Source organism: Haemaphysalis longicornis, unplaced genomic scaffold (genome assembly GCF_048455015.1).
Source record: "Haemaphysalis longicornis isolate Haplotype H1 unplaced genomic scaffold, Haemaphysalis longicornis Haplotype H1 scaffold_8, whole genome shotgun sequence".
Lineage (NCBI taxonomy): Eukaryota > Metazoa > Arthropoda > Arachnida > Ixodida > Ixodidae > Haemaphysalis > Haemaphysalis longicornis.
The window spans coordinates 91,574,368-91,598,687 of NW_027526445.1; the positions used below are offsets into that span (position 1 = coordinate 91,574,368).

General features: G+C 46.6%; 1 protein-coding gene and 1 long non-coding RNA gene across 2 annotated transcripts in view; one reads left to right on the top strand and one right to left on the bottom strand.

Annotated features, from left to right (window-relative positions):
* Positions 1 to 11,572: 11,572 nt before the first annotated feature.
* Positions 11,573 to 24,320, bottom strand: part of LOC144149302 (xaa-Arg dipeptidase-like) — a 41,906-nt gene continuing 29,158 nt past the window's right edge. The window contains exons 6-7 of the mRNA XM_077680872.1: positions 16,999 to 17,292; positions 11,573 to 11,737 (exon numbers count right to left, since the gene is read on the bottom strand). Of these exons, the coding sequence (XP_077536998.1) occupies positions 11,715 to 11,737; positions 16,999 to 17,292 (317 nt within the window). The 3' untranslated portion in view covers positions 11,573 to 11,714. The remainder of the gene's footprint in view (positions 11,738 to 16,998; positions 17,293 to 24,320) is intronic.
* Positions 14,428 to 17,669, top strand: LOC144149304 (uncharacterized). The gene is made up of 2 exons (XR_013318256.1): positions 14,428 to 14,565; positions 17,182 to 17,669. It is a non-coding gene; the product is annotated as an uncharacterized LOC144149304 (long non-coding RNA).

A 24,320-nucleotide genomic window follows, 5' to 3' on the forward strand; every position in this document is an offset into this window, starting at 1 on the left:
AAAGACCTGTATTTACTAATGGCGGTGGATGACATACCTCTATGGGCATTGCAGCCAGAACTTTTACGGTAAACCCGAGTGCCTCCAAAAGGAATTAACAAAGTTTCAGAAAACATGCGAGTATGCCAGCATTACCCTCCCTTGAGAAAACACTGGTGTACCTCTTGTCGCCAACGCTTGGGGCAAGAGCTCGTTTCGAGTATCTAAGATCGGTCTGCAACTGAATGCTAACGTTATTCCAATTGTCGGCCAACTTCTGGTTCTCGTTTTAGAGAAACCGGTAGTACATTCAGCAGCTCAGTGGCCTCGATTTTTACGAAAGAGAGTCGAACAACTGCTGTAAATTGTTCGCCGCATCTCGAAGAAGTGTAGCAGGGCCCCCTTGGCTGTCCTTCGTATCTAGCCAAGGCTCGTGTGCCAGGCGCAGTTCGAGCACATGACGCAAGCACACTGCGATCCTGCCTTGACGATAAACACTGCCGCCATTCGCACCATTACACAACTCCCTCGAGTAATCTCAAATGAGCGGCTACAAGAAGAAGGCCTGAACAGCAGGCTAAATGAAATCGTTTATTAGCGTTGCTCCGTACTCCTGCTAAACCTGAACAAGAACTGGAGGCTTTAAATCTTGCTCCGTATACGAGCAAGCCGCCTGACACGATGTCGGTCTTTTTTCTGCTGTTAGACCGCCCTAGAACTACGACCACGTGGAATACACAGCCTCATTCAAGACCACATGTCCGGACATAATCAGCCTCCCGAAACAGTACTTCATATCCCTGGCTTGGTGCCTGCGATGCCACCGCGAGTCTGCGAGTCTTTAGTGGACACCGGGCACACGACTGCTTCGTAACAACGGCAGTGAACTGTCCCCTTCACTTTCTTAAACTACTTCTCCGTTCCCGAGACCCTCCATACTGCACGTAGCTGTTTGGCAGAGCTTATTGCCATTGGTTAAGGACTTAAGCGCTTCAATCTCTTGTGGCTAGGGGTGTTAAGCTTGACATTTCCACTGACTCAACGGTAGCAATTTGTGATTTAAGCAGCGTCGCGCGTTGATCCAGCCTGGCTTCATTTAGTGACATGAGAATATCCACCCACTAATATGCTGTGCGTGTTTTGTGAACTGGCCTTTACATGCTTACTGCCCACATACCGGCAGATGTCGCCTGCAGAAGTGAGAGACTACCACCGTACACTACAAATTCTGCTATTGTCCATCACAGAAGAACACCTGGTGGAAAATGAGGGGATCAGCGCGCCGCGAGAAATCTAATTCACCTCCTGGAACTGACCTCCAGAGTGGGTTTGCTCGCAGGGTAGACGTTCTGCTGCTGAGTCTTCGAGTACAGTTGGGGTTTGACCCACGCTTGGCCTGCCCCTCTATCACGCGCTGTTAGTTGCGCAATAAGCTGAAGTTAAACACGTGTTGTTTACCTGCGTAGCTGTTAAAACCGCATGTATGCAACACCTGTGAGGCATTAGGCTCTCAATCCTGAATCACTTCCAGACTGAATTTGTTGAAATGGCCTCCCAGCACTCGTTTTAAAGCGACGCTTTCTACCTCTACCTTCAAGCAGTTTGTTCTTGTCCCGTTCGTCCCCTATTCTGAATTTTTGCGCTTGATATTCGCCAATGAGTGTTTCGAGGCATGCGGGACAAGTCATTCCCAACGTGCCTGGGCAAAGGAAGGGCGCTTTTCACTCACGGCCCACAGTGTAGATGGCGCGGGGATACGGCGCTATTACCCAGCGTTCCCCGCACGCAGTGACTGGTCGCACCGGTTGGCGGGTCGGCGGGACGGTTTGTCGTGTTTTAGGAACAGTTGCTTTGGGCCTATTTTAGCGCTTCTTCGCGTCCATTGCGCGCCTTCTTCGCACGGCTTGATTAAATATTTCGACCGCACCTGCTGGGTAACCCGGACCGACGGAATTAACTGAGCACACGGCAAACATACGTTAAGGATTGGTTTGCATGGCGGGAAAACAAAATGTAGAGACGCAACAGAGACATCTTGCTGTTAGAGAAACGCTACGTGTTACGCACTGGCTGCCACAAATATGACTCCGTTTTCTTAATTGGTGAATACAAATTTGGTTGTGTTTTAAGAGGCATTAAAAATGCGAAAGAAGCAACTGGATCTGATAAATAGCGATTATAATCTTCCTCTCAGTTTTCTCGCAATTCTCAAACTTACTAGACTAACTAGTTTAAATCGGTATAAATGGGAATAACTAAGCTCAGATGCCAAACTGTTTCTCTGTCTGCGCTTGTGTAGCCCCGAGCTAGCGCTACAGGATGGCTAGGCTCCGTTGCCTCACCCTTCGAAAGGCGCTCCTGCCCGTTTTCCTTGCCGACGCACGGCCTGCCTACAGCAGCGGCGTGCGCAGCTCAAGCCCGGCAGTGCCCCACGCTGCTGCGTTCAGGATGCCGCCCCCGCGAACTTCAGCTAATTGCTGGCAGAATCTCTGGTTTCACTCTTTTTAGAGCAATGTGTGTGAATTCAAGCGACGTCGCTTGGGCTATTGTTGTGGGCGTCATTTCAAGCTTTGATTTCCAAACACATTCACAGGCGTGGATTGGAGCCAATTTTTTTGAGGAATGTTACTCCAAACACGTGGAGTGCGGCACCTTTCAAGACATTCTCTTACGCCGTAGGCAATCTTTTGCAAACATAGTGAACCTCGAGCAGAAAGTTGATAAAGGAATTGTTATAAACCTGTGCTAGTATTGTGTTGTTAAAACAAGTTTACATCCAGGGTAGGCAATCATCAGCGGCGGTCTTTTTGTTGCCCTGTAGCATTTGAAGGAACCTCCTTCATGTCCGAAAAGTTCGCGAGCCTGACTCTGCCCGACAAAGTGACGCCGGCACAAAAGAAACAGAAATCACCGGTTTATTCCGGCATACCAAAACAAAAATGACAAGAGCAGAAACAGAAGCTAGATATACATACGGCCATGTAAACACCGCGACACTGAAAAGACGCACTGCCCAGATTGCGCAGAAAAATAATACGGCGCTTCGCTCTACACTCACGACAACGTGCGAGTCCTTGTACCCAGCCACACTGTGTGGGCCCACCATATGTGCTTGTTAGTCCGAGCTGGCCAGGGATTGTCGGTCCGGTAGTCTGTCCTTTCCTGCTCCCATCCTGGTTCCGCTCCCGCCAAGCTGTTCCGTCCAACTCCCCCCTACCGCACCCGTGAGAGCAGTCTCTATACCCGACGGGGCATTTGTACGCAACGCATGTTCCGGGCTTGGTACGCACCACACGTAGGGCAACTGTCTAAGTGTCGCGTGATGGCGGTGATGGGATCAGTTGTAGTTGATTTTACCCAACCGTCCGAACCGCTTCCGCTCACTGACTAGCCTGAGTCGCTATAATTATTATTAATTACTCTGGCTAGTTTGTGCCCGGAAGCGGTTTGGCCGGTTGGGTAAAAATTAAGACGGACTGCTCCCATCCAGTACAGCAATTCTCGCTGGTGTCGTTTTGCTACTGCAAACGAATCAGTCTGTCTTGATTTTACCCAACCGGCCAAACCGCTTCCGATCACTGAGTAGCCAGAGTCATAATAATAATTACAGTGACTCTGGCTAGTCAGTGAGCGAAAGCGGTTCGGCCGGTTGGGTAAAATCAACTATGACTGCTCCGATCACCGCTATCCTGCGAGACTAATTAGACCGTTGCCGCATACGTGTTCCTTGTACGCTCACTGTTTATAGTACGAACACGCACAGGGCTCGTGACGCATAGTGGTGACGTCCGTATCTCTGTACGTCGCGCGTTCACAGTGCTGTATTTACAAGGCGCAACATGCGTAGTAGCTGCCTCCCTACCAGGTTTACATATAAAGAAGTGCTTGTGTAATTATTGAGTGTTAGGACCAAATGATGTTAACTTCCACTTGCCATTACAAAATGCATAGACTGTGCTTAACTGGTCATTGCACTACAAATAGTTTTTTCTGGGGCTAAAACTTTTTTTTGTATTGTTATTTTGAACGTGATATATATTACGTTCAGAATTTACAAGTCGCATTGTTATCACTTATTCGTTAGAACCAGAAGACCGTGAGCAATTGCTGTGGGTTTCTAATAAAAATAAACAAAACTGGCGTACACATATGAAATACCAGCTTGCACTGTCGGGGCCGTGGTGTCTGACGTGAATAAAAAAGAAATGGAACGCATGGATACTTTAATGTTTTAGTCAATTACCTCAGCAATTAAACCATTTACTCTCTAAATCTTGCCGTCAGCTTCAGACTTCAGGGCCAAAAATTGGCCTTTGAAAGCACTTCATTTCACCAACGGCGTGATGCGAGCAAAAAACGCTCAGTTTGCTGTTTCACCTGATATTGCTGTGCTGGTTTCAAACACTTTTCTTCCAGCATAGCATTGAGCATAAATCAAAATAAAAGAACCCGCCTATGTCATCACTAACGTCCCGAATTTGTTCATTTAATGTACTTTATTTATGCGATTTATGCTTAGCATTTTAATTGGTAATACATGTTGTAAATGCTACCATTTTTCCCCATTGATAATTTATATATAATGACACCTTTTTTTGGACACGCCTATTGAAGTATTCTTCGTGTATTTTCTGCTCGATAACAGGTTTTGGGCAGTTAGCCCGAAAAGACATAATAACCGTAATTACATAATAACATCTCCTTTGTTAATTACGTAACCCGTACAAACCAAAACAAAAGCTTCGCAAAGCACTGCAATTCTGTATCGCAGCCAACAATAGTGAATAAGCAACCACAACTGAATTCATGATAATTACACCTAATCAAACATTTTCTCACGTTTGAAGTAGGTACACATAAAATGCCCAATATCGAAACAATCATCACTTTCTTTTGCTGTGTTTTGTTGTAACCGTGGTCATGACGAGAGGGCCTACACATGCTTTGTTTGAATTTGTGTATGTTTGTGATTGCGGCGTCTGAACACATAAAATACAAATACCAATGGAGCCTAACTATTTATGAAGCTGTTTGTTAAGAAGTGTTGGTGAAAGTAAATTCAAGCACTGGACTTTGTCCATTGTTGCGAAGGAACACCCGGACAAAAACGTAGCTATTATACTCACTGCCTTGGTGGAGAATGAGGGCTCTAAAGCTGAATAAAATTTAACTATGTACAACCACAAATAGGAGAGAGAGAGAGACAACTTTATTACGCAATTATGCGAGAGTGGTTCCTCAGTCCAGGAGCCCATGTGCTGTCCAGGCTGCCCTAGCCCTGGTCACAAGCAAGAGATGGTCTTCAGATCGACAGCTGGACAGCAGTATCTCCCACTGCTCAGGGGAAGGGGACGGGTTCAGGGGCGGAAGGTCCGAGTACGAACAGAATACCTGTATTATGGGCGTCTGTACTTCGGGATACGTAGCACACGTTTCCATGTAGCGCTCGTGCAAAATTGTAAATTTCTTCTTGTGTTGTGTGTACCGCTGTCCGCTGCTGTGAAGCGCCAAGTGGAAGGCGCCCGCATGAAACACTTATTATACGAATATTGTATACCCATCAGTGCATGTTCTCACTTGCCGCTTTAGTGCCAATGAGGGCACACCTATTGGGGGGTAGTATTAACCTTCACATAGTGAGGTGCGTTGTTGAGGAGGAAAATTTGGCGTTGGTAGACACTTTGCCCGCTTGTACATTTCTAGTATTTTACCTGTTCTACAGTGAGTATCAAGAAAACATTAACACCTATTCTGTACTTCTCACCCTTGCCCGAAGAAACCGTGCGGAACACGCTCGTGCTATCATGCGTGGCTTGTTACTTTATTTCTTGCAGTACTGAATAGAATGGCCTTCGGTCAGCCTTCTAACACCTGCTTGCTGCTTTATACTTAAAAGCACCAACATGTATTGTTTGCATCAATCACTGATATCATTTATGGGCGTTTCCTCCAAAAAATTTGGAATGGAAGGGTGGGTTAGTTCCCCACAGTGAGCACTTGATTATCGCCAGGTACCTCCCGGTCACTAGCCGGATCTGCTACTGCACTGGGCAACAGCGCCGGGATCCCTTTCCTGCCGTTCTTGCTGCGCGTGGTGGCTTCGCCCTCTGTACCAACAGCCTGGAACCACCGAGTCACTGGCCATCGAGTCACAGCGGACTACATAAGTGAGGCTGTGGTGGTTTTCTTCACGCTTGTGCTCCGTCTGACAAATCACCAAGGAACTGCGACAAGGAAGGACTTAGTTGCAGTTTCCTGTCCCTTTGTGTTTCATTCTTTTTTTCTCAATGTTGTTTTATTTTCCTCCCGTTCCGCGCATCCCCGTTTTCCCGCTCGGAGCAATAAACTGCATCTACGCTTCACCTTCATATTGCGACTCTGTCATCATTGATGTTGCCTGCACGTCTCGTGGTTCACACCACCAAACCCTGAGATCATCACAACTGGCGTCCGCGACAGGACCTCTTAAATAACATCTCGACGAGGTCACGAGGCTTGTCGAAGAGGCATGGGGACAGAGAACCGAGATGGAGGTGGAAAAGTTAGTGGCCAGCGAAAAGGAGCTGGGACTCTGCAATGCCGAACTGCAGGTATGGGTTACAGCGAAGAAGGATCGGTTGCGCGATGAAAGGGCGGCAGAACGGGAAGCTGTAAAGGCCGCAGCCGAGCTGGAACGTGCAAAGTAGGAGAGCCTAAGCCTTAACTTAAGGCTACAAGAAGGCGCACAAATCAGCCGACCATCTGAGGTCTCCTTGGCAGCCCAACCAAACCCCGTGCCTGCCATGTCGACGAGCCCGCATAACTTTGTTTCCCCGTTTCATGAGCGCAGAGACGACCTGGACTCTTACCTCCTAACGTTTGAGAGGGTTGCTGCGGCTCAAAAATGGCCGGAAAATAAATGGGCCGTCGGGATGAGCACATGCCTTACCGGAGACGCGCTCTCCATCATCGGGAGTATGACGCCAGAAGATTCTCTGAATTACCAAAACGTCAAGCTGTCGCTCTGTCACCGGTTTCGTTTTACCCCTCAAGGGTACAATGACAATTTCCGCCAGTCGAAAGCTGAGGACGGCGAAACCGGAACTCAGTTCGCGACACGACGTTTCGGTTATTTTGACCGATGGCTTGAAACGTGGGGGGTTCCCAGAACGTCTTAAGCATTACGCAACAAGATGATCGCGGAGCAATTCTCCAAGTCTTGCTCATCCTAGCTGGCCATTTTTATTAAGCAAAGAGACTGCAATGCGACCAAACAAATGGCCGAAGCTTTCGATCGTTTCCTCGAAGCTCAAGCTCTCACATACTTGCGAAAGGTCAGGGACGAAAAGAAAGAGCCACATGCAGACATTCCTTCCAAGAAAGCTCCAACCTGCTTTTTATGTGGAAAAAGTGGGCACAGCGGGAAAACCTGCAGAGTAGTAGGCCTGAACACCAACTGCGGAAGCTGCGGAAAACAAGGGCATCACGCAGACAGCTGTCGCTCTAAGACTCCTGATAAAGAGCAGGTGTCGGCTTGCGCTATTGAGAAGTATCTTCACGACAAACGCCAACAGCACCACGGGAATAAAGGCCCACTGGAACCAGCATGTTCCCAGCATAAAAAACAACGCCAGCTCCAAACGAAAAATGCGGCAAGGCGTATGCCTCTTGTAGCCGGTGAGATCTACTGACAACAAGTTTCCGTTCTGAGGAACACCGTCAGCAACGCCGTCATCGTGCGACGAGACCTAGTCCCTGATAGTTGCCTTACAGGTCGTGCATCAACCGTCGGTTTTGTGGACAACACCACAAGGAGACTTGAAGAGGTTTCCATCAACGTGGGGACACCTTACCTCACTGGAAAAGTCCTGGCCAAACACATGGCTGATCCCCTATACGACCTCACACTTGAAAACGTACCAGGCGTTAGGGACCCAAACAGTCCTAACCCTGCATGGAAGAAACAGCAACCAACGCATCCAGCGACACCAGCAGTGTTCGGTGGGGAAGCACGTTTTCCTTCGACCGACGAGAACACCAGCCACGTCCATCACGGTGTGCAGCAAAACCGGCCAGTAAGTCCCATCATGTTGGCCGGTGTTACAAAAAAAGACATGCGCCAACAGCAGCAGCTGGACAAGACGCTAGACAACTGCATGAAGATGGCATCGGCAGAGTCCTCTTCCGATAAAGAGAGCCCCTGCAAGTTTATTTGGCAAAAGGGGCTGCTGTACCGTCCGTAGGCATTACTATCTCGCCGCATCATTCAGCAACTTGTTATTCCGCATCCTTTCAGAGACGCGGTCATGAGGAAGGCTCATGAAGGAGTTCCAGATCATCATCGATTTTTCAAAACAACTAAAAGAATCCTCCGGGAGTTTTATTGGCCAAACATTTACGCCGACCTTCGAAGATTTCTTAGCACCTGTCAGCCATGCAAGACGGAAAAAACGAATAGTGAAGTGGGCGTCGCTCGTTCGAGAAAGATGCCGACTGTTGGCCGTTGCGTAACAAAAAGTCTGGCTTCAAGGAAAACGACAAGCCCATAGCACATATACGGACCATGATGAGCCTAAGGATCTGTGCCCTAAAGTCAACATTTTCAACCTTGTTTTGGCATCTCAGCAGTGAGGTGTGGCGGGCTCCAGACGATGCTTTCTGCCGGTTCGCTAAATCTGTTGACTGTGCAAACAGTGTTTTTGTTTTCTTTTCCGGCCCCACCTTTCGCCCACCGGTACCTCCTGAAAGTGTGTTTGTGGCTTCACCCCAAAACACTTTCTAAAGCCGGGGTAATGTCATGCGCTCCAGGAGAGAAAACAAGGCGCAGAAAAGAAAACACCGGAAGGAGAGGAGGCCTATTATTCGCTATGGGTACGCGTCTTCGGAGAAAAAAAGAGCTGGTAGAAGAGGAAATGGAGGAAGAACGCAACGGGGTGCTTCGGCGGACGAGCGTTCGGGGTGCGCCTGCATAAGCTGAGAATACACCCATCGACGGCACCCGTGCTACCGCGCCGGGACATCGCCAGGTACCTCACGGTCACTAGCCGGATCCGCTACTGCACCGGGCCACAGCGCCGGGATCCCTCTCCTGCCGTTCTTGCTGCGCCTCGTGGCTACGCCCTCCGTTCCGCTCAGCGTGGAACCACCGAGTCACTGGCCATCGAGTCACAGCGGACTACATCAGTAAGGCTGTGGTGGTTTTTTTCACGCTTGGGCTCCGTCTGACAAATCGCCAAGGAACTGCGACAAGGAAAGACTTAGTTGCAGTTTCCTGTCCCTTTGTGTTTCATTCTTTTTTTCTCAATTTTGTTTATTTTCATCCCGTTCTACACGTCCCCGTTTTCCCGCTCGGTGCAATATACTGCATCTTGGCTTCACCTTCATATGGCGACTGTGTCGTCATTGATCTTGCGTGCACGTCTCGTGGTTCTCACCACCGAAGGCTTAGATCATCCCAGTTACAAGAAATGTGTCAGTGGGAAACCGTGTGGTGACACTGCATGTGAAAGAATCCGTTCGACGGGTTTAAGGTATAGAACCTCAAAATTGTAATGATGGAAAGAAAAATAAACTAATGAATAAGTCCCTCACGATAAAGCAAAACTTCTCAGCTAGCTACTCTACAAAAAAGTGGTTGTGGGGAAGAAGCCCATATATTTGGGACTAGACGCGAATTCAACCCGCCCCTGCGTTTTTTTAAAGGAAGGTGACGCGAATACACATCACCAAGACTGTTCTATTCCTCCAGCTACCGGAATGTGGAACTAGTAAATGCATTAAAGCCCGGCTTTGGAGTAGCTTAGTACCAACTCCCAGAAAAACAGCGCGAAAATCTTGGAAGAACTCTAAATGAAACAGGCATCTTTAAACATTACTGAGACTCCCAAGCCCGAGAAATATACGAGGCTCCAGAGATTGGCATCAGGGGATGATTGCCTGAGCTCGTTTCCGATGGCACTCCTTTAGCTGGAGATATTGTATCTTGGCCATTCAATGAAAAAAAATGTTGTTTTTTCAGATATTACCGTATTGTCTTCACGCAGATGCTGCTTTTATAACTTTCTCTTCGCGTTTTCATATCACACCATCCTGATATTAGGCTGGTACGGCCCTGTATGTTGTCACTGCTGGGAAAATTTATTTGCTTGTTCGTCACAGCTTCAGGTTATCCACTATTCCGTTCATGTTTCTGCGCTGTTTTGTTAAGCAAGCAGTGAATGGCTTGTGGCATTCCACTTAGGAAAGTCAGTTCAAGAAGATTACTGAGGACAAGATCAGTGATTTGAGAGAGAGAGAGAGAGAGAGAGAGACACCTCTTTATTAGATGAAAGCAGAGAGGTTTGCCGGCATGTTCCCACCTGCATGCTACTCTGCGTGGATGGGGAGAAGGGAGTAAAGGCCCTAAAAGAAGTAGGGCGGAAGAAAGAGGGCAAAAGAAGAGATTGAAAGAAAAAGTGAACACGAGGCTTTGCGTGGTGACTTAAAATTCCACACAATCTCACACGTAAAGTTCTAAATTGTCTCTGCGAGGTCGATTCCGTATAAATAGTCAAATAAAGCAACCAACACTTTTCTCTGGGACGATTGAGAGGGCCAGGGTCCAAGGAGACCTTTCAAAGATGTAGAGGCGTTGTTGAAGCACTCAATCTTTTTTGCGAGGTGATTTCTATCTTGAATGTATGCCGGACACTCTAGAAGGACGTGCCCTACTGTTTCGGGCAATCCACAATTATCACAATAGGGGTTTGCAGTTAGACCTAGGCGATGGCGGTAAGAGTTCGTGAGCGCTGCGTTGAGACGCAACCGGTGGTAAAGGGTTTCAAGCTTACGTGGAATCCGCTCTGGTAGCCTCATTCTGGGTCCATAGTCTACATGATACAGGAAAGTGTGCCGAGTTTCAGGACAAGACCAGAGGTGGTTTCGCTCCTTCCAGGCAAGAACTGATACGGCCAGACTACTTATTCAGCCAGTAGAAAATTTCGTAGCTCTAGGCTTCGCGCTCTATGGGTAACGTAAGCAAGGCCTCAACGGCAATCATCTCATTGACAGCAACAATAGCCATGTAATACGGCTTCCAGCATTAGTGAAGCAACTTTGTTGGGATAGAAATTTGTGGGGGTTAATCTTTGCTGGTTGTAATAACTTTCCTTGAAGCAATAACTTAGTAACATATAACCCCAAAAAACGGGAAGCAAAAGCAAACCAAAAAGCAAGTACTCAACCTCGGTAAAAAGAGTTCCTCAAGCGACTTGCACAAACCTCGCTCAGTACTACGCGAAGCTTTCAACAAGTGAAGAAGTGTTCTCCTAGACAAGTTTTGCTATCAAAATTACCGCATTCGATTACTCTCAACTCTAAAATATTGGTTTCACTTTGATTTCCCAGAGATGGTTAGTTTGCATTAAACTGGCGGGTAATGCGAGAGGAAAGTTCAAACACTCATCAGACTAAAAGGTGGGTTTCCGCAACTTGGCTTTCGACCGATACGCCATTGACGCCGCAATCTCAAAGGAAATGTCTGCAACGTCGCTAGCTTTCTGCTGCAATGCTTAACGCAATATTTTGTGTCTTGTTGCAATCTGTTTTTCTTTTAGGAGCATGAAAGGAACCAAAGTTAGTAATATAATATTATTGTACTTCATCGCAATGAAATGTTTTGAAAAATGCTTTCAGGGCAATTCTCGAGCCCGCCACGGTGCCTCTTGTGTTGTTTTTCCAGTAGGGCTTGGGTAAATTCTTCAGACCACCGTTCAGCATCAGGATGCCGTATTCTTGTAACCTATATGAGATAAATGAAATGAACATAATATGCTTGGTTAATGCTTGCATCATGTTAGTGAGTTCCCTAGATTGGTTTATATTAAGCTCAGAATAAGATAATCTCAACCAGGCTACCCACATTGTAAACAGCTTCCCTTTCACAGACAGCGGGTAAACTTCGAGAGAGAGAGAGCGAGAGACTAAACTTTTTTGAAAATAGGGAGAAGAGAATGTGGAAAGAGTTATATGTGAAGTCCTATTTCCAGGACTCCAGTAGCGAAGGCTCCCAGCTTGGCTCTATCAGCTCCCGCTGTGTCGAAAGGTCCGAGCTGGACAGTGCTAAATCGCAGGACTCTCTAGAGGCTTGGTAGATGTTCCGTTGCCAAATTAAACGGCAGTTCCAGACTGTGTGGAATACATTTGGTCGTAATTTGCATTTGTGGCATTCTTCGTTCTCTCTGGGAACATGAGAGACAGTCTGGATTTCTAACATGTGATGCATGTTAGAAATCCAGAAATCCAGAAATCTAACATGTGATGCGGTGCGGGCATGGTCTTTCTCGCTTGCATTTGAGTTTAAAGCCTTTCATTAGGCGACATGAAGGGAGGGAGGGTGTAAGAGTGGTCCGTTTTCCTGCGGCTGTTGATTTGCCTCGCTAGGGAGTCGGCTCGCTCATTTCCTTCGAGGCCTTCGTGTGCGGGGCTCCATAATATACTATGTTGGCCTTTTGGTTCGGCTGGAAGAATCTTCCTTGTTTCTATGGGAACAAGGCCGCATATTAGATTTCTAATGGCTCTTGTAGAGTCCGTGATGATGATGAGGTTTTTGTTGTTATATTCTCCCCATCTTACAGGGAGTAGTGTGGCTGTGGTTTCAGCTTCTTGAGATGTTTGTTTTTTGCTCATGAGGAAGTCCAGGAGTTTGCCCCGTGCATCCACAACTACGGCTTAAGATATTCCGTGGTGGTTGGTGGCGGCATGCATGTATACTGCATCTGTATTTTCCCCGTATGTGCTTCTTATATATTGAATTCTTGCTTGTCTTCTACCTTTGTTGTAGAGGGGGCTCATTTTCTTTGGAATGGGTGAAATTTTGATAGCTTTGCGTTGTTCTGGTTGCAGCTCTGTTGTTCTTCGTACGAACTCGGTGTGAATGGTGTACCCATCTACACCTCCAGCGGGTAAACTTGGCTTGACGAACATGAGCTCGAAGTACGCGGCGAACGCTAGAGTGTTTTGGTGAATCTCCCTAGGTGGGCATACGTAGCATTACGAACGTGCGCTCCAAGCACGCATGCCCAAGCGCTGGGGATTTACCTGGTATTTTTAACTTCGGTCGCCATGCAACAAGACGAATTGCTCAACAGCTTCGCTGTTATAATGTACTTCATTTCTAGTGCGCAGCCCTGCAGCGCCAGATACTGTGGTTCCACGGCGTCGCGGTGCCCTCTTACCGAGCGAACGGGGGGAAAGGTGGGGAGAGGGGGTCACCAACTCTGCAAATTGAACAGGAGAAGAGGCAGGATGTTTGTGCTCCACGTGCTACTTTGAGCTTTATTTTATGACTCTTCTAAAACTAACCTAATTAAGCCACGCCACGTATGCAAAATATAAGTACAGTAAAACATTACTGATAACAAGGATACTCTCTAATGCGAAATTTGTACGCAGCGCGAACGGCAGCCTTCTCGGTCAGGGTGCATGGCTGCTGCATCCCAAGAAGGGATCGCGTGATCAGCGAACGCATGGTGGCGCGCGCTACTCCGCTATTATCTCGCAGTGTGTAGCCGCCGACGAGCATGATGTTTTAAATCGTGTTTGAATATCCCGCATAAATAGCACCCTGTTCAGATGAGCCGCGCAACGAGGGGGGCGACACAGAGTACAACGTGCAGCACAGAGCGTGCGCGCGGCTTCTGTGGTGCTGCCTCAGGATCCTGCCCTCTACCTCTACCTTACTTTCCCCATACATGCATCCTCCCCTTTCGTGCAGGCTCGTCTAAGGTGACCTCTTCGTTCTCTGGGTTTTCTTACGGCGATTTACCGCTGGGGAGCGTCTTGCGCCAGCTACGCCACCCTCCCTTCCCCTCACGCTCTCGCCACACGTTCCGCCTTCTTTTTGCTTCTGTCTTCGGTGTCCCCTTTTTTCGCTCGGTTAGAGGGCACCGCGACGCCGTGGAACCACAGTATCTGCGTTGCAGGGATGCGTACTAAACAGGAACTACATTAATAAGAGTGAAGCTGTTGAGCAAATCGTTTGTGCATTGCGACTGAAGTTAGAAATACCAGTAAAATTTCCAGTGGTTGGGCACGCGTGCCTGGAGCGCACGTTCGTCATGCTATGCATACCCACCTTGGGAGATTGGCCGAAAAACTCTAGCGTTCGCCGCGTGCTTCGAGCGCATGTTCGTCAACCGAAGTTTACCATCTCATGGAGATTACCAAACAATAGCCGCAAAAAAAAACCTCCAGCATTTCCCCATCTGGACAACCTAGCAACGAAAAAGACACGTCACAGCGTACGCCTTTGTTTCTTCCGTTCTCCTGTCGTCGTACGAATTTTCCCTACACCGTAGAAGAGCCGTGACTTGAATGTCGAAGCTGCTGTCGGTAATTATTGACTCCACATGACCCGGACGCAGATAGTTCGCACGTACGAGGAAGAGGCCACCCTTCGAGAGGCACGGCATTCAAAGCATCCGCTAGTGACGATAAGGCGCGCTTGCAGAGTGGCGTATGAAAACGTCGACCAAAACGACGAGCTCACTCTGGCCTTGCTCGCCCTAAAACTCAGCTTTGTATCCGTCAAGGAACAACTGCAATAGCTTCGCCATTGAAGTCTTGCGTGTGAGTGCAAACTTTCTTCTATTTTTTAGACCTTCAGAAACGGGGGCGACGATATGTCTCCTCTCACACACTTAATGCTCGGTCTGATCCTCAGGCCTTACTTCACACGCAGCAACAAGCAAGAAACTTTCGTTGTCGCACGCACCACTCCCGGCCTGAACGGGACTTCATGTTGGTACCGCAGTGATTGGGTTGCGCCGCACCCAGTTTGGTTGGTGTGATTGTGGTACCGACCAGCAGACAAAATAATAGTTGTGTAAATGACAATGAGCTTGCAGTTTCCTTTTGTTGTGTTCAAATAAAACTTTGTCGGATGAGGTAGGTAGAGTTAGTATTGAGGGGTAGTGACGGTTCTTGGCACTTCTTTTAAAGCTGAAGCTTGGCAGCCTTGTTGTGTGGCCATTGTTTGACTGCATATTTCTTCCTAAAATGTGAGCCCTGCCTGGTTCCAAGAAGAAAATTGTCGTAGAGCACGTAGATATAGACGTCAGATGGTTTCTGTGCCATATGTCCTGCTTTTATGACGCCCAATATTCCTTAACATCACATACACGTACAGGTGCCTCAAAAAGAAATCGTAGCATGACTTCATGAAGCGACAATATTGTGTATTGTACACGCGTACCAGGGTAAATACGATATGTGCGGCTCGGTTTTATTTAGTATGGTTTTCTTGAAAAGTCACTTGGAGGATGCTGGCTATGTACGTGGTGGAGAAATCATCTGAAAGTCTCCAACGCGTGCTCCATTTAATTCTTTGGGCACATGTATACTCCAACGATTATCTTCGGTGCAATACCTCATACACTGGGGCATTTTTAAACAGTCAATAGGTGGCACTTTGTCAATGGAAGCTCACTCTCGAGCAACCGAGTACCCTTCTCGAACGCTAAAGGAAATCGTTTTAAGCCGCGCGCATATAGCTATACGTTTTTGTTGTTCAAATTTAGGAATAAGCATATTTACAAAATCTGATCATTCATATTAAAAGCTGCGAAGCCGAAATTCACAATAATCGCCCCCGTTGTCCTACTTGAAGCGTTGCACTTGCCGTACGAAGTATTGTTTCACCGTAGGTTCTTACGCCACACCATGCATATATCTATACGTTTAATACAGGAGACTGTATCGCAAACGCGTAGTTCATTTCGAAGTACTGTGCAGCTAAGGTCACTGCAGCCTCGCACATTTTTTGGATTTCCTTGTGCAAGCTTGCTTTATTTGAGGGAAAGAAAATATAAGAAGGCGCTTCTCTAAATTTGCTGGACATTCCCTCAGGCGCACGACAATATATCACCTTAACGGGAGAAGCGTAAACTTATCACCTAGAGACGACTTAGCAAAGCCAGTGTTTACGCCGGGACAGGACTGTGATATATACAGTTGCATTGCAAAAGCTTATATCAACTAGTCGGGGGTTGGTCAGTCCGCAGATGCTCACCAAATGGTTGGTTCATGCCCCAAAGACTACCTAGCCCTAAAGAATAAGAACAGTTTTTAATGCGGAATGTCGGGGAAATTTTGAGAAAATTCCGCCCCAGAAAGGATTGGGAGCTCCGGATTCACTAATTTAAAACTGGCACGCATGCCCGTGACTCACACCGCTCGACCAATGTAACTATCCAAAGACGCACTGTAAAAGTGTTGCCAGCTACATGAGTAATTTTAGCATGCAACGTACCGATGCGCAAATATGGAGAATAGCAAAGAAGTTCCTCGCGCCATGTTCTAGTGCTTTATTGGCTCTTCTGCGCTATCACGCACGCCGTAGTGGAGGCCTCTGGATAAATTTTGACCATCTGGGGATATTTAACGTTCCCGAAATCTCGATAAGCCGATGTTTTTGGTTTAAGCCTCCATTAGAAGAGAAGCCTCCGCGAACGTTGTTCTCCTGTAATTTCTCCCCTTGAGCGTTATCTTTTTTAATAAATGGCCCATGGGTGTGTGCGCAATTAAAAAGGACGCGCAGAAGAAGAAAAGAAGCATAAGAAAGAAGGTGAAACTATTGAACACGTCGTGGCCTTTTACACAGAATTATCTGTAACAGAATAGATTGAGCATGCTAACTACAGAACTAGCAATTCTAGGACCACTAAAAGACAACAACACTAAATGTGTGCTTTGCTTGCCGATGCTAACCCCAGTGCGGGAAGAGTCATGGTCTCCGAAAAAAGGGAAAATACGTAAACTGCAGAGAATTGTGACAATAACAGAACACGCACCGCCATTGCGCTTTTCCGCTTTAGTATGCACCACCTAATAAGAGGGCTTAGGGCTCCTTGCAATTCAAGAAACGAACTGAAAAACATTCTAGATGCGTGTGTGCAAATCCCAGCGACATTTTCCTAGACCACTATACCTTACAATATCTCGTAACTGTGCTTTCTCATTGTTTAACAACCTTTTGGCAGAGTATTCTGTTTACGCTCTCACCATTTGAGCGGGCTGCTTTCCATTCTTCGAACTCGCGCTTGACTTCCGAGAGCAGTGCCGGGTCAGTGAGCAAGTCTAGAGCAGTGAGCGCCAGAATCTTGGCGGCACGCAGAGTAGGCGGCTGGGCCTCTGGTGAACTTGCACCCTCGGCAAAGGCAAGAGTGTGGTTAATGTCTTTTGCAGGAATAGCAAATACCGGGTGCATGGTTGGAAGTTCCTGCGATACGTTGCCGGCATCCGTCGACGCTTCGCAAGGCACCATGGTTGACAAGCCCGCATCCATGAACTTCACCCCTGCACCAATGTGACCTGGTTTAGTTTCGAGCGTACATAGAAACTACTACAGTGCGGCTGTAGAAGCATGGAAAAGAAGAGCGAACACAGTACAGGATTTCTGGTGTAGTTGGCATAGGCGCAAGGCGCTTATTTCTGATGTTCCTGCCACTGCTCCTGTGTTTCTACTGCTGAACGCGTTTTGCTCAATTTGTTGATACTTTCCATTTTTTTGGAAATTCAAGGCAGCGCATATGCGTTACGACCGCCACCATTTTGTTTCGCGCGCACAGTGTCTGCAAAATGCTCTAGTTTCTCTATTGTATATTTAGCCCTAACTTTTGTAGTGTAAAGTGTCTTGCATACATTTTGCAAGAAACTTTGCAAAGTTTCTCGCGTTGGGTTTCACTGTATGTTCTTATTTTCATTTCATTTCATTTATTGAAGCCTTAAGGGCCCGGAGGCATTACATAAGGCGGGGGCAAACAATATGTGAGGGACTCTTTATCACACAAGTGGCCGAAAAAAAGGAAGAAAAGACGAAGAAAGGGAACCATAAACATCGCTCAGTAAGGATACAAGCAAGCAGAAAAATATTCAAAATCATAGACTACAAATAAAAGAGCAATATACATAAGTAATAAGCATCAGAATGCATGGGTCACTAAAAGTTTGTTACAAACATGGTTCAACTAGCAAGTCATTTTAACAAAAACCATTTAAGTGAAATGCACTGCTAGTTTCTCGCGAAAAGTCGCGCGGTCAGCGGACGAAACAATACTGTCGGGCAGGGTATTCCACAGGGTTATTGCATGAGGGAAAAAAGAATCTTTCATCGATGATGTGTGGCACTGAATGTGTGCGATTGGTTTGCTATGGTTGAGGCGCGGCGAGATTCTGGGAGGGGGTTGAAGTCGGGGGTGCCGGGCTATTGGGTGATAGTAGAACGAGTGAAGCAAGCAGAGACGCGAGATGATTCGACGTGATTGGAGACATGGAAGGTCAAGTGTGCGTTTGAGTTCAGTGATGCTAGATTTACGCGAGTAGTTTGACATGATGAAGCGAGCCGCGCGATTCTGGATGGATTCTAGTTCGTAGGTGAGATATGCTTGTGAGGGGTGCCAGATAGATGAAGCGTATTCCAATTTAGGCCGAACGTATGTCTGATATGCAAGTTTTTTAACAGCTGGTGATGCAGATCTGAGATTGCGGCGCAAAAAGCCAAGTGTGCGTGAGACGTGTGCGCATATTGTTTCAATGTGAGTGACCCATGATAATGACGATGTCAAGTGAACGCCTAGATACTTATAGCAGTCTGTTCGAGTTATTTCATTTGAACTGATATGGTATGCGTGATTTGTGATGCTGCGTTTACGAGAAAAGGACATGGATTGGCACTTATTAAGGTTAAGAGGCATGAGCCATTTTGCACACCATGCAACGATAGTGTCAATGTCTTCCTGAAGATCAGTGGAATCGCTAGGGTTACGAATGGGATTGTAGATGACGCAGTCATCCGCAAAAAGACGGAGTCTGGTTTTTGTGTTAGATGGCAGGTCGTTGACGTAGATTAAAAATAATAGGGGGGATAAGCCTGCTCCCTGGGGGACACCGGATGTAACACTAGAAATTTGCGAATCATGGGAGTTAGCAGTTGTGTATTGTACGCGTCCTTTTAAGAAATGTTCTATCCAAGTTATCAGTGTCGGGGGGATTCCAAGAGTAGATAATTTTGCAAGCAAGTGATTGTGTGGGACACGGTCGAAGGCCTTCGAGAATTCGAGGAAGATGGCGTCAATTTGTAGATGATCGTCCATATGTTGCAAGATATCGTTTGTTTAACAACCGTTTGGCAGAGTATTCTGTTTACGCTCTCACCATTTGGCAGAGTATTCGATGTTCATTTCTCTATATATCGAAGGGGCCGATGTTCATTTCTCTATATATTCTCGTGACGTTGTGGTGATGTTCTTTTTTTGCGCTACACACTTGACTTGTTGATGTACACATAAAATATGACTAGTTATTGAATAACTTTCGTTCACATTTTTGTTAAAATTTTCTCTAGAAGCCCCTCTTACCCAATGCCCTGCTAGTCCTGTAAAGTAATTTGGATTAATGAATGGGTAAAAAATAAATAAATAAATTAGGAAATAAATAAATAAACAAAAAATAAATAAACAAATCAATAAATACCTGTTGCATATCCAGGGTACATTCACACCCGGGAACTACCTTTGCGCAGCTGAAAGAAAATGATTTTCGAAGGAGGCTATGGCCAAAGAAAGCCCCAAAAATGAGTGTTTATACATGTTTTTTTTCTCTTATTATACCCTACAGTAAAGCAGACTTACGAAACGTAGTAATTTGGGTGTCGCTTTTCAAAACTTCGAAGCTTCCTTCGCTGGAGCACGAAAAGTACACTACATCAAAAAAGTCCAATTCTCTTTGGGTGTCACTTGTACTTTGCCTTCTCTTTTGTACTCCTAATAGGCGTGCCAACAGGGCGATGAGGGCCACGGGTTTTTACTTTTGTTCAATAAACATAACGTAACTGGGAACAAAAAAAAATAGATCATATTATTGTTTCTCGTAACCTATGTATAAGGGACCCGCACAGCCTCTTGTGTCTGCTGACTACACTGTTTTTGGAAAGAATAATGGTCTTATTACTTGAGAACCACGTCATGAAGTCATTCATGGCGGCTTCTGAAATTAAATTCCCAGCGAAACGTACGCATTGGCTTTGACATTATAAATACGACGCCCTGATGACACGCGTCATGTGGCAGCTAACGTGAGTATGCATTGGCAGCGAACGCGTGTATATCTTAAACTAACACTAGGCGCAACACTGCAGCGTGGGGTCAACTCCCCAAGTTATCCCCGCAGCGTGACCCAGAATGCGTTAGGCGTCCATTGGTACATCTTCAAAAACCAGCGTTAAGGCTGCTGCTTGTCGCATGAACATATCGTCCAAAAGGGGCCGATGTTCATATGCACAATAATTTAGCAAAGTAGAAGACGCAAAAGGTTCATGATGCCTTCAATCAGTAAATGCAATGCCGGCGTTCGCCACCACGATGTTTATAATGATTACTATTGTGACAATTACAATGATCACGATGATAAGAGCAAACGTGAATTCATCATTTAAAGTAACGGAGCTTCGCACAAAAGGTTCTGCCTCACGCAGCTCGGTATAAGTCACCAGACATTGAGGGGTATCAACACAGAAGGGTTAGATTCTTCGCATGTTCTTTGCAAAAGATCAACTGACATGCTAGAATGGTAATTAATAGTCATCGGTTGGTACAGACGACCATGTCCCGACTGGTCGCAGACCTACGATTGAGTTTTAATGCATAGCACGAGTGCATGTGCTATCCAAAGACGCCTAGGACGACCTACCAAAACCTATTCTTTCTGCTAACGTTCTGTTGGCGAAATTTCCAAGTAGAAATCGTGCTTCATCTCTTTCTAGGCGTTCGAGTAAATTTCGTTGATATAGATTGAAAGCTAAAGGTAAGAAGTCATTTGGCAGTGCGGCATTTCACAAATTACAAAACAACGTAAAGAGATCACGGAGTTGTATGCATTGCTCTCGTTGCGAATCACGTTATTTATGTGACTGCGATTAGAAACACACTCGACACCCTTTATTTTTTATGTGCATTGCAGTCGCTAGAGAATCCAGTGCCATCTCCACAAACGTGAACCTGGAGAAGGGCTAAGCGGCCGGCAGGCACCTATGTTTCCGACAGAAAAATCGCTTCTAATGGGTAAGCGTCCATCGCAGAAAAGCATTTTTCTGGATTTCTGGAGGCAACGCCCCCGGTTGCCTCTCTCTTGCCATACGGCGCCCGCTGATTAGACGTCGGAGGACCGCCGGTGGGAGGAGAAATCGTGCGCTTACTAAGGCGGTGACCCCCTCTCTTGCCTTAAGCAATAAAATGAGAGACATACGAGCAGTAAGTTGTCTTCGCGGCACACGCCTCAGCATGCTAATAAATGGGGTTTAAAAGAGAAAACTGGGTTTTTGAAACCAATACCGAGACAAAATTTTTAAAACATCTGTTATTATTTCCTTTAAGTCCTAATTATTCCTGTATTTTAAATTACTTTAGGTCATGTGTGGGCATTTTGAACCCGCTATTATTCATTATACACTCGTTTTTGGACCATAGTTTCGCCACTTCATTTACTGTGACAGCAGAAGACTGCGACGACAGGAGACACCGACATCCCGCCACCTCTTTGGTGCTTCCCCCTTAAAACAAAAGATGACGGTTTTCAAAACGCGAAACCTTCTTTCGCTACCCACCTATCATTTTCGTGGCAGACGCTTGGCGTGACTCCTAGCAGAGATGGAACAAAAAAATTCCCCCGCACCACCCCGAGGGGGATTGTGAGGATGCAGAAATGCATTGGGTGCAGCGATGAGTGTGATGCGATTAATGACGAAGAGAGAGGCGAGAGTGTGAGCGTAATCATTTATTTTTTTTCTTTTCCTACACCCGTCATTTCCGCTTCGTTATCCCTTTCCTGCCCAACATAAAGATTTTAGAAAAAATGGCCACAAGTAATTAAATTTTGTGTATTTACCCCTTCCCATTGATGCTTCGACAAGTTAAAATGCAAAGCCCAGAGTATTTCACACAGAAAACAAACCCACAGATAGGTGTGGGCTGGGCTTCTATTTGTATGATCTGCGGGTAGTAAGAATACCTTAAAAACGGCATCAGGCGCAGAAAAACTACATTTGTACGTATTATTTATAAGTTTTATATTGCTTTCAGGGGTATTTATATTATAAATAGGAATTTGTGAAAATAAATAATAATGAAGTGTTAATTAACATAATTATAATTATAACTAATACTATTATCACAAATAATTACGCAACGAGTTGAAGGTTAAGGCGCAAGAAAACATTACCAATAAATCAGTACAAAATCGCAAATAAATGAGAGACCAAGAAAGCAAGAACAAATTATTTATCGCTAGCGCTGCAGTGCACCAGTCCGCATCCGTGTGCCGCCCAGCAAATGTTTCGTGACGACGAAAGCCCAGCCAACACATATGTGGTGGTGGTGGTGGTGAACGTTTATTGGAGCAACAGGGGAAGGGGAAGGGGTGTGGGAGGCCTCCTTAGTCCAGAAGGCCTCGTGACCGCGCTGACTGGAGAGCCCGGGAGACCAGGGCCTGCTGGCGGGCTGGGTCCGGGCTGGTCAGCTCAGTCTCCCACTGCTCCAGGGAGGGTGAGGGGAGGGGGTTAGGTGAGTATGGGCAGGAGAATACTAGATGGTAAGTGGTGAGAGGGGTATTGCAGTGCTGGCAGTGGGAAGGGTAGATAGTTGGGGCGATATGGTGTAGGATGGCGTGATTGAAGAATGTGCCAGTTTGTAGTCGGCGGTATGTGTAACATTCGTAGTTGGTGAGCGTGTGATGAGGAGGAGGGTATGTTCTTCGTGTGTGGGTATAGTGTGGATGCATTTTTCAAGGGTGATGACGGTGTGCACACGACGGGAACGGGTGTGTTTTTTAGCCGATCGTGTTTTCCAAAGTCCTGAAAATCGCATCTTACGCTTGTTATACAGAAAATACGAGAATAGCAAGAAGAAATACCAGCTTTCATCGTGAAGGCGGCTAGCGTGATCGCGCCGGCTGGGGCGCCGTTTTTAATGTGTGATTTCTCGCCCCCTGGTGACGAAATGAGTGAACTACCGAAACCAATAAAGTCTCTGAAGCGTTCGCAGTGACTACCCAGGGCTCTGAAATGGAAACCGAAACAGGTGCCACTTAGTAAACGAATTTGTTGACCCACACGTTTGTGTGGGCTGGGCCGTAAAGGGTTATAGAGAAGCGTCTTCGAGACCGCGTTGAGCGCAACCGCCAACTGCAGAGGATAGTTCACGTCAAAGTCGTCGGGAATCGTTTCGAACTCACCGTCAGCACCATCGACGTCGTCTTCCTGCGGTTCCTCTCACGCCTTGGCGTTTTTACCCACGGTGAAGAAACCGTTTGTGGGTAGAGGATTACAGCTTTGCTGTAAAACTCTCGTATCTTTCAAGCACGAAGCGTTCGAGCTATACGCCTCGAGATTCGCGATCGCTGCGCCGCCTGCCGCCGCTTCTCCTCGGCGTTTGCGGATTAGCGCTGCGTGGCTGATAGGTGGTCATGCAGTGTTTTGGTTCTCTTTAGCTTCTCTTTGCCTTTCCGCGCACTAAACCACTTGTTATGGTGACGTCTGTAAGCTAACTGCACGTTTAGGCAGGGGCGGATCCAGGTTTTTTCTGAGGGGGGAGTCAGCTTCTACCAGTGATGATGATGATGATGATGATGGTGATAAAAAGGAGGGTGAGGATAGTAGTCTTTTTTTATTCACTGAAATATTTCAAACCACAAATACAAGAAATAGAAAAAAATATTCAACTAGACTTTTTCTACGACCTGAGAGGTCATCTTCTAGGGGGTAGAAATTCCCAAATTGAGGGGGGGGGTCAGGACATCCGGACCCCCCCTCTGGATCCGCCAATGCGTTTAGGGCACTTAAAAAAACAGCTGCGTCTTGGTAGAGCGCTCTAACGCCAACAAAAGCTACCCGGGGAGGCGGTTCTGCGCGCTTCTTGGCCGTTCTTGCGGGCGTCGGCGACGGCAGCAGCATATCACCGCTGTCACCTTCGAAAACGTCAGCACAAGTGATCGCCTCGTTTAGACCTGATATTGGCACTGTAAGAGGTTGGTTCGTTTTGCAGCGCAACACAAATGCGGCTTTGCTTCGAATATGTACGTCGTAGAAAAATATGTTTCGGGGATGTGATAACCCAATAGCTGACAAAAACTTGTGCCTTTTATGGGAATATAAGCCACGCGAAAATGTTAAGTACACTCAAAGCCTGTGCATTGTCAGATATGTGCCCACTCATGCCTTATAGTAAGAACCAAGGTATATGTTAATGAAACCACGGGAAAATGAAAGGTCTGCAAGTCAGGAATAAATAGAATAGTCGTAGGGGAATGAAAAAAAAGGAGTGCAGCTTCTGAAA